The following is a 10969-nucleotide window of genomic DNA, read 5'->3' as shown; positions in this document are numbered from 1 at the left end:
TCCTGAATGGTCTGGCCCTAATTCTCAGTCTACGCCCCCACGTTCTAAAATCCCCAACCTGTGGAATTTGTTTTTCTTTCACTGTCTTTTACCTTTTAATGCTTTGAAAACCTAGATCAGATCATCCCTTAACCTTCTAAAAACTACAGAAGACAGGCCTAATTTGTGTGATTGCTCCTCATAACCTAATTCCGTTTTGAAAATCTACACTGTCGTCCCTCCGAGGCCAATAGGCTGGCTCTCTCAGTACTCCCATCCTCTAGATACAAAGGGCAGTGCTCCATTAGCTTTCTTGATTATTTTCTGCACCTGTTTGTGAAATCTTAAAGAACAATGCAGAGGTTGGAACATACACTGTATTTACCTTCATGCCATCTAGAAAGTACCCTGACCTATCCTTTCCCTGTCCAACGTGGATAATCTCACACTGACTTACACTGAACTCCATCTACCACAGTTCAGCCCATTCACCTAGTCTATAAATTTCCTTTGTAGTTTTATGCTATCACCCACAGTGTTTACAATGCTGCTAGATTTTGGGTCATCAGCAAATTAGCCCATGTGTTTTTAGATATCACCCTGATGCACTTTTTTCCCGGGATTGCAGCTAACTACAAACACTGCGACAAACAGATTGAAAGTTCCTGCTTTCTCTGAGAAACTTACAAATCTGGTGGAATTCAGATGCAAAGAATATTACCAATACTTTTAAAAAAGGCATGTGTGTGGGGATGTTATCAAGAGAGGTGCGCAGTATATTCCCTAAACAACGGTTCAAATATTGTGTCCAGTTTTAGAAAGGATTTCAAGTCCATGTGTGGTACAGAACAGACACACCCACAGGAGATCAGGGGATGAAGTTACATTCATTCCAACAGAAGGCGGGTCAGATCTGTCAAGGGTCTCAAAAAGTGTGTTCGTGAAGAATTCTGAAATAGAAGGCTGAAAGGACAAATTGAGAAAATTTATCTCCGTGCAAGTAAGTTCCTATCCTCTAGATAAGATCACCATGAAAGTAACAGAAGCAGTCATTAGGAGATTCTTTTATATTACAGAAGGGCTTTTTAGGAAATTAAGACACTGCGTAAGAAACACTGATGAAGGCAGAACCCATAATATGTTCTACAAGAAAACAGAACAAATTTTAATGGATGGGACAATGAGACTGAACAGATAAATCAGATCATCACAAGAAAGGAACACGCTGTACTGCCTCTGTGTGCTAGTTATGTATATGACTGTTTGATCATGACATCTTGCCTTCAATCTGCACACTCAGGCTGTTAAAACGTACTTGTGGATACATGGAGATGTTACGGGTAAGATTATATATACTTCCTGATGTTGGGTTCACATTGGAATGGACCTGGATCAATTGCTAGGGAGCCCAAATACACTGGCTATTTGGGTATACACTGAGTATAGACTGTTCCAGTCATCGGAGGAAGGGTCATCGGACCCGAAACATTAACTCTGTTTTCTCCTCCATAGATGCTGCCAGATCTGCTGAGCTTTTCCAGAAACTTTGTCTTTGAGCCCCCAAATACACTGCTGGACACAGTCCTCAATCAGTGAGTTTTAAATAAATGACTCTATACACAAAGTTATTTCTTTGAATTTTAATAAGAATATTGAAACCTAAATCAGCCCTTCACAAAATGCTTGCAGTAAATGAAGACAAAGTATTCTACATTATGTGACAGTATTTTTTTCTTCATTTTATCCTTTTATTAAAAAGTCACAACAGCATACATATCAACAAAACATTGGATTTACGAACGGTACCTTGGTACCTGCCCAAACAAAAAAAAACACACTCCTAGAGATAGTTTTGGTTTTAAATACTGAATCTTGGAAGCAGTCTGTTTGGAAAATAAAATTAGGGGTTACTGCCTAATCTGCCAGAATGCCAAATGCTGGAAGTCTGTCATTCGCTTAAAGCTTATATCAAGGATAATGTCCACATTTTGCCTTCATGTTTGCTTTAAAATCCAAAGTTTTTTTTTAAGAACTGCAGTGTTATGGCAAAGAGTGCCTTTAAACAAATCATTATCCAAAGTGTATATATAAATGTCTAAAACAATCTGCATGAAATACACCGGAAAATGCAACAGGTTAGTAAAACCTATACCAGTGTGTTTATTATTTTAAACAAAGATTTACAAATTCATAGTTACTTCTCAAGCACTCTTGTAAGTAATGCAAACCTTGCGATACTGCTGAGTCTCCCTGCCCATTGGATTATTTATCCACTAAGTGTAGAGCATAAGGGCAAAGGCACCACTTCCAACAGTTTATGGAAACTAACATTTCTGGTGGAATTTGCAGGTGGTTGAATAAAAAAGTTATGCCCCTAACAACTTGCCCTACAATCAGATTCAAGACTCCCAAGTGGGTGTGAAGGATAATCATCATGTGGATACAGTTCTGATTGGTGTCCCATTGCACACAGCAATACAATAAGCCAATGATTGAAAACAAGGGCAGGAGGGCAAAACCGTACAGTTGCAAACTGGACTCAAAATAATTAGTGCAGCCCAACCCCCAACATTCACAAATCTGAGATCAAACAGAAGGCAATTCTCCTAACAGGAATGATGCATACCTGTAAACAGTTTTAAACGTTACATGACAAAATTACAAAGATCTGTGAATAATCCCAATCTGTTGGGCTGTTCGGGTGATTTGATTTACATACTCAAGAGCACCCACCTTCCTCATGAGGGTCAACCACCTTCCCGTACTCTGGCTCTACTACATTGCTCCAACCAGGCCAAAGCAGCTTCCACCATTCTATCCAACAGAATGTTCTTGGAACAGTTTCTTCACTGATAATACAACATGGAAACTATCAACATTAAAACAAAACCATTAACTTGCTGGTATGAAACCATTTAGACACTCTTGAATCACAGCAAGCATCACAGTCATTTAAGAACTTGTATTCCTGTGATCTAACCGTTCATTCACAAAAAATAATAGATCTTTATGCCTCATAAAAAAATTTTCAGCATTGTAACGCCACACAGGTGATTTCCAACACGAGTCCTGGAAAATTCCAACACAAGAGTCCTAAAAAAAATGCCAACACATGCATCATGCTCTTCAATATCTCCTTGGGGAAAAAAATAACTGTTTGGAGAATATTTTAAGGCTACTTAGAACAAAACTGAACATTTGATGACTACCAGTGTTACAGGAATCATCAGATCAGCACATGACTTGGAAGCATTTCACGGGCTCTACATCCATAATCAACCTTTCACCATTTCACCGGAAGGCATGGATAAAGAAGAGTCCTGATAAAGATTAGCCAGTATGATTAAAATAAGTCACCCAATATTTGAGCATTAAGCCCTTAAGTCCTCATGGTTCAGCATGAGACAGCTGTGAAAGTCAGAGGTAAAGTTAAAAAATTTAATGCTAAGTTTTGCTCTGTAAGATTCAAAATGCATCAATACACCCCTGTTATTCTATTTACTACATAGTTCTGTTGTCAAACAATGAAAGACTCAAGGACTGCAATGAAATATTGAGGGGGCACAGGTAGGTTGAAAAATATTTTCAGCCTGTTAGAATGTGCTCAAAACTTGCCCACAACAGCTTAAATTCAGTTCAAAGAAAATACTTGTACTGCCCTGCTGACTGCAGCATGGGCAATGATATTTTGCTTTTTCACTGAAAGACTCAGTAAAGCAAGGCTTGGCACAAATGAAACCCAATCCATTTCTTACTGCCTGGTTTACAATGCATTGTATCCAACTGTTAAACTGGTACTTCTGTGGTCTACCCTAAGTTAAATGTCAATAACCAAGCAAGGAATGCACATGGCATCAATTCTCTGTAACAGGGTTGGATTCTCTAGGCTGCTTGATGCAGCATTCCTGCAGCCAAAAGCAATAGGAGAGAAAATTGAGAGAAAATTTTGATACTTCCATTTCATCCTTGTCAGAAGGAGCATTATTTATGATTTCCAGCTGAAGGCAGCAAACTGCAGCAGGCAGGTCAGAGATTTTGTTTGGAAGGGATTACTCTTTTGTTTAGTAAAATAACTTCTATTCTTTTTAAATATACGAAGTCGAGACACAAAAGTCCAACTTGGAAAATAAAACAGAAACAAGATTATTTTTAAAGAGTCCCATATTTCTGAAACCTTAATATCCACAGACCTAACCAGACATCCAATTCCCTCTGCCACCTTGATTTGTGACTGGGGCTTGGAGGGGATGGAAGAAGAATGATCCAGCGATCATTCTAAACTATAAACTGTAACATGTTAACCCATATTTTTTGACCTGATTCAGCAGCTGGTTTATGATTCCAGTGAGGTCTGGTTGCCACTCTATGGGTATCTGGGCACCATACAGAAACAGTTCAGAACCTCTGAGTGTCTGGAATGTTGTAAAGGCCTTTAATAAAAATCACACATATATAAAATTAGGAATCAGTGGATCATAGTGAATGTGAGCCAACAAAAAGACTCTGCTGTCCTTCCAAACCTGTTCCGCCTTCTGGGAACACCAGTATGTTATAACTGTGGGCTTTGCTACACCTACAAGATCCTTTTTCATTACCCCAACACTTCGCATGAATATGGAAAAATTAGGGGGAAAGGGATTGAATTTTATTTTAAATATAATCACTAACTCAGTGCGAAACTAACTACAACGTGAAACTCTCCAAAATCTGCTGTTCCTACAGCTTGCTGCAGAACACAGCAAAACTGACACTATATTCCATTGTGTTACTGGGCTTTTAAAGAACATCTTATCTCCAACCAAAACAGCCTTTCCATTTTTAATTGCATGTACTTCTTAATGAGCGTATGTTACAGAACAGTTCTTCTGAGTCTGGATTTCCATTACAGGTGCTTCTATGACTTGGCCAGTCTAGGTTCTTCTGCTTTCAGTGTTCCAACTGCATCTTTGACAGCATGGTAGATAATGTTCTTCACCTAAGGGCACGTAACATCAGGTTAATCCACAATTCACGCAATGAGGAAGTCAACATAAACAAATGCAATAGAACAGCTGTGGAAGAGAAAGCAAACAAAGGCAACTCTTACTATTTATATGGTCAGATTACAGAGTAATTTTACATTTTCTTCCCCATGGGTTTATCCTATGTGAGCACTTTGGTCAGCGATGGTCCATTTTGCCATTCAGCATTCAATCACATCAGGTCTTGGTTGCTGTTCAAACTAATTCTGTAAATGACTGTGGGTATCACCAAATAACACATTTTGTGACAATTCTAGAAAAGCCTACAGGAATTGGAGTGTACTATTCAACTTCACTGGATCACATTGCTGTCACTCACCAAGGCAAAGACCAAATTTGTTGAGAGCCAGTTATTTCGTTACTGCTGGGACTTTTAAGATGTATTTTTTTTTGCAAGTGGGAATATTCTTGAGATCAAATAATGTTTTTTAGTCACTGGAAGTTCCTCTTAATGCCATACCTGCAATTTATCTTCATGGTTGGTGTGAGTGTTTGAGAGGTGCCTGAATTCCTGAGTAAGACGGAAGCAGTGTTTGACATGTTCTGGAGAGACAAAGTCTTCGGCTACTTTGATACAGCTGTACAGATTGTGAACCTGAAGCAAAGAAGTCCAGCTATTACATCAGATTCTGACTCCACTTATTTCATACATCATTGACAGGAACAGAAGGAGGCAGGATAACGAATAAGCTGACCTTAAAAGTGACCAAAAGTGCATTTTAATTGTAATTCTACAGTGAGATTACCATTGTGTATCAACCCATCCTGATATAGAAACAGAAAAGTAATTCTATAGCGAAAATACCTTTACCTAAATTATTTTCCAGCAAGATATTCCAGGTAAAATTATAACTGGAAGAATAGCACTCATATAATAAGTATGTAACATTTCATGTTTTGTTTAGTTTTCTTCCAACTAATTAAAGCTTCTTTTTGCAACTCAGTTGTGAAATGCATTATATAAATGCGAGTTTATTTTTTAAATTAATCTTTAGTATTGTTCACACCTTGAGCAACAAATGGGGCTTGTTTTTGCCCCTTAAAATATGGGAACCAAAGATCCTTACCTGGTGAGGTGCTCCTGCTGGGATGAAGACAGCATCCCCCAGGAATTGTACAATGGCCCAGCCCTGCACACCATACTCTTCATACAGTCGTTTCCTCAGCATTTGGTCCAGGTACCAGCTCTGGTCATGGATCGGATCATGATCTGGTGGGTTATCTTGACCTTGCTCTTCAGACACCTGAGCAAGAAGCAATGAGATGAGGAGGAGTTTCTTCCCTCAGAGGCTAGTGAATTCTCTGGATTGCTTACCACAGGAGGCTGTAGAGACCGTGTTATTAAATATATTTAAGGTCGAGATCAATTTTTAATCAGTACAGGAATCAAGAATCATGGGGGAAAAGGCAGGAAAGTGGAGTTAGGGCTTTCAGATCAGCCAAGATCTTGCTAATGATGGAGTAGAATGGATAGACTGAACAACCTACTTTTGCTCCAATGTCTTATGGTCACAACAATGTTCAATTGATGCAAATACATCTCAACATACAATCGTGAAATTGTAACCTGAAAGTGAGAATGGTAAACCAAAACTAAGAATAAAAACGTCTTTCGAGAATTAATCTCTTTACGTTTAGACAAAGCACCACACAGTTCAAGATTCTCCACAGGCAAAGGAACAACTATGTTGAATACTACTGGAAATAGGAAATGGATCGTAACTGGAAGAATTGTTACTTAATAAACGTGAATTTTAGAAAAAGCATTGCTATCTTAAAGGACTAAAACTAAGTAAATTTATCTGGCTGACCAGAATCGTCTGTGGGGCAGGTTGATCGAAAATATAAACACAATCACTGAGTTCTCCCAGGGATACAGATAAGGAACGCAATCTAGTAAAGCCTCAGAAAACATAGAGCAGTCTTCTACATCTGTATATGATAGTCATATCATCACTACTTTGACTATGAAGAGCATAAAACTATGGTACAAAGGTGCACAAATGTATAACTACTGGGTGCTCATCAACCTGATAAACAGAAAGTCACATCATTATGAAAAGCATGTGTGATCTTTTCCCTTTAAAGAATTTTGAAATATATATTCTGTAACTTGATTGTTCATTGTTACACATTTCAGACAATTCTTTGGATTGGCATCATGAAATAAAAAATTATTTGAAAATACCTCTTCCAGTTCTGGGCTTTGGAGTGAAGAACAGACAGGGATGAGAATGCAATAATTTAAACAGGTGAGACAATCAATCCAAAATAAACTGGGAATTGCCAACTAAAAAGGTAAATGTCAATTTAACTTGTTAATGAGTGTCAGTTAGCTCAGTTGGCTGATTTACAACGCACAAGTAGCACAATTCCTATACTAGTTGATGTCACTATGAAAGCACTGCTTTCTCACCCTCTATGCTTGACTGTGGTATGCTGACCCTTGGGTTAAACTCACCAATCACCTCTCTCCAAAGAGAGCAGCCACCTGTTATCCTCAGGATTATGATGAGTTCCACTTCAATATAGTGCAAGTCACTTTTGACAAAACTTGTCAAAGGCCCAATTATTATAACCTACATCTGGTTCTTGCAAGTAATTAGCATGGCATTCATAATATACAACTTGGGGAAATATTGGATAACAGAATCCACAGGTTATAGAAGGGTGAGAATATTGCGAAGTACCAAGACAAAAACATCATTTGAAGGAACCAAAGAAATGAAAGGTGAATCATAATAATGCTTTGCTGAAATATCTGCTGGGGAAAAATAGGCACTTATAAATTATAATGCTAGAAATGGAAGATGTGTGTGTGTCTATTAGGAATAGATAGAAGCATAACAATGTTATTCCCTAAAGATGAGTATTGAAATCATAGAATAAAACTATACTAAGTATTTATGAGAACAGCTAAGACATTTTGCTTGTGTAAGAAGGGCTCAAGATAGCAAAAGACAAGTGTAATAAGATGTATTTTCAATAGTAATAGAGCTATTCATTTGCTGTTACACAAGTTAGAATCCTAAAAGATAAAAGTAGCTGTAAAGTTGAAGAACAAAAAAAATCAAAATACAGTACCACCCAAGAAATATTCACTAAAAAGATTAACATTAAAGTTGGGATCCATTACTGTAGTAAATTGAACATACTGAGCAATTTATGCAAGGCAGAAAGAGATTCATCTAAAGGAAGTGAAAACAAAAGCTATCCTGGGCCAGTAGGCAAGCATTTTAGCATGTTGAAAGAGATCAGGAAAGAAATTTACACAGTAATGACTAAAGCCATAATACTTGAGACAGTCAACAAATTTGGGTTGGGAAGGTATGAATGTACAATTTCATTAAAATCAGAGAAAATAATAATTTTGTAAAATATCAGAATTGTAACACAATTGCACTTACGCGTAACATTAAAGTATATTTTGGAAACAGTAGGTGATTATTAAGAGAATTCAAAACTTTAGTTTTGAACTGGAGCACCTACAGTGCTGCAGAATGAATACAGCTCCGACTTCCATGAAGTGCCGTCCAAGACAAAGCAATCTTATCGTTTGGCATCCCATCCAGCACCTTAAACATTTACTCTCTAGCACCAGCGTGTACCCATTGGTAAGGTGCAATGCTGTAATTGAACAGTGTTCCTTTGGAAACTCTACAGCCCAGAGACAGTGGCAGTTAACGGTGACAGTTCACCAGCATCTTCACAAGAATTCTACATGCTGGCCTTGCCAATGACATCCGAATCCAATGAATAAATCATTAAAACACATCTTAACCTGACACCTTTGGTAAAAGGCATTCACATTGAAGTCAACTGTGAAGCTCACCTTTCTGAGCAGCTCTCTGATCTTCTCAGCATCTTTAGCTGCATAGATATGCCAAAGTGCACCGGCCTTCTCTTTGCTTTTGTGGATTCTTTTCTTTGTCACCTCATCCACGTCACCCTCCTCGATCGTTTTCATTACCTCTGATCATATAGTAATGCATAATACACAGTAAACAATTTTGATTTCTACAGGGCTTTTAACAGAGAATAACATTGCAAGGCACTTTACAGAGAGAATAATTAGAAGTGAATTAACGCTTAGCGTATGAATAAGATATCCAGAGATATTGAAAAGGGGGAGTGTTAATGAGAGTCATGAAGGAGAAAGAAGCAAATAATGTTGGTCCCAAAGTTTACAAAGTGGAACCAACACAGTAGAAAACACAGCCACCAACAGTCTTACATCAATTGTGTGACTAGTAGAAATTGTAGAATGGAGGTGATGTCATCATGAAATGGTTTAAATGCAGTGATAACAATTTTAACTGGAAGCCTTAAGGAGCAGGCAGCCAGTATGTCAGCAAGATCAATTTTATGGGCAATTTCCGGCCTGCGCAGAGAGACTCAGAATGGTGGCCAGCTGCACAACTTACAGCAAAGTGACCCAAAGCTCTTTCTGGATGACCCATTTTATTATTTCAGATTTGGCAAGACCCCAACATGAAAACTGGACTGGCCAGGTGGTAGGATAAAACATGGTAGAGCAGACTGAATGTCTCAAACTTCAGGACTTCATTTTTTTTTTACTGCCAGCAATCAGGCCTTAGCTCAATGGATTCAGCTGTACCTACAGGCAAAAAACACATACAGGGCTCTTGCAGCTAATTCAGGGTAAGAAGGACATACTGCAGAATAGGATACAAGCAGCTGAAACTTGGACAAGCTCAAATTTCGAGAATAGAAGATGGGAGATTGGTGATGAGAACATAGGGATAGTGAAAGTCTGGCATGGAAAAGTATTCCACAAGATGTAGTGAGGCAATGTTTCAGAGATTATAGCAAGCAATTCTTGAGACAGAGAGATGTTATATGGTTGGAGCATGGCTTCTTGTTCATATAATGACAATGAAGCAAAAATTCAATATCAGGCCAAGCTAGAGACCAGGAAAACTGATGAAACTGGCAGGAAATGGAGTGTTTACTGTGAGCTAAACATGATCCTACCACAACCAGTTCAATGTTTAACATGGCTCAAATGTCTGGAAAGGGAGAGGCTAACACAGGAAGTGGAGAAGTGTAGCTTGGTTTAGTCATCATGCATGTGAAAATAGATCCTTTCTACGCAGGTGGAAGATGACCATTGATTTAGGAGACATACTGCCAAGGACTTCAGACAGGAAACGGTTTGTCACAAGGTGGTATGTTGCAAGAACAATGGGGTAGAGAATGGCAATTTGAGGTGATGGTAATGAGCAGAAACTTTGAAAGGAATGGAAAGTGCAGATGGAGAGCAGGATTATTTATAATAGCAGCTAACATGGGAGCCAGTAAAAATATATCAGGTCCTTTGCAATTTGTTAGGATTGGGTGAAGAGCAGAGGCAAAATGAACGAGGAAGGGGCTCAGGGAAGAGATGAGAAATCTGAGAAGGTTGTAAGATTTGATCAAGAGCATCAAGGAAACTGGGGAAAGAGGTCTCGATTAGTGTGGGGAAGGAGAAACAGCAGATGTAGCTGAACAGGTAGATTATATTTTGTAACTAGGATCACAAGTTACTTGCACTTTGTTAAAAGACAAGGGTGAAGAGACATGAGAGAGGAGTTTAAGAAATCCAGTAGTATTAGAGAAGAGAAGATTGATTAATCTTTATTCCCTCATGTATTTTGGATCTTGGGTGTTTAGCCTGAGAAATGTCCCAACAGTGCTCACTGGATCCTACAGGTCAACTCCTGTGCCAGATACATAAATCTAGACTTGAGTGTGTGGACTTGATTAAATTCTGGGAACCAGCATGGGTTATACGAAAGGATTTGGACCAAGGGAACTGATGAGCAGAAGAGACACTAGTTCAACCGATAGCTGAAGACATAGAGCAAATGAAGAATCAAAGATGAGATAGCCTGGAAGTTTGTGAATCCAGTTTTAAGTGACTCGATGGAAGAATTTTATTATCATGTACTGATGCTGAAAGAAGTGAA

The 10969-nt window shown here is 38.5% G+C and overlaps 1 protein-coding gene across 2 annotated transcripts in view; it reads right to left on the bottom strand.

Moving 5' to 3' along the window:
- Positions 1-1643: 1643 nt before the first annotated feature.
- The window catches only part of LOC125458176 (lysine-specific demethylase 3B-like), a 113574-nt gene continuing 104248 nt past the window's right edge, over positions 1644-10969 (bottom strand). For both annotated transcript variants that reach the window (XM_048543148.2, XM_048543149.2), the window contains 4 exons: positions 8833-8972; positions 6068-6244; positions 5461-5595; positions 1644-4954 (listed from right to left, as the gene is read on the bottom strand). In XM_048543148.2, coding sequence (XP_048399105.1) covers positions 4874-4954; positions 5461-5595; positions 6068-6244; positions 8833-8972 — 533 coding nt within the window. In that variant the 3' untranslated portion in view covers positions 1644-4873. The remainder of the gene's footprint in view (positions 4955-5460; positions 5596-6067; positions 6245-8832; positions 8973-10969) is intronic.

The sequence above is a fragment of the Stegostoma tigrinum genome, chromosome 13 (assembly GCF_030684315.1).
Source record: "Stegostoma tigrinum isolate sSteTig4 chromosome 13, sSteTig4.hap1, whole genome shotgun sequence".
Classification (NCBI taxonomy): Eukaryota; Metazoa; Chordata; class Chondrichthyes; order Orectolobiformes; family Stegostomatidae; genus Stegostoma; species Stegostoma tigrinum.
The sequence above is the reverse complement of the archived record's forward strand: the minus strand, read 5'-3'. Positions and strand labels throughout refer to the sequence as shown.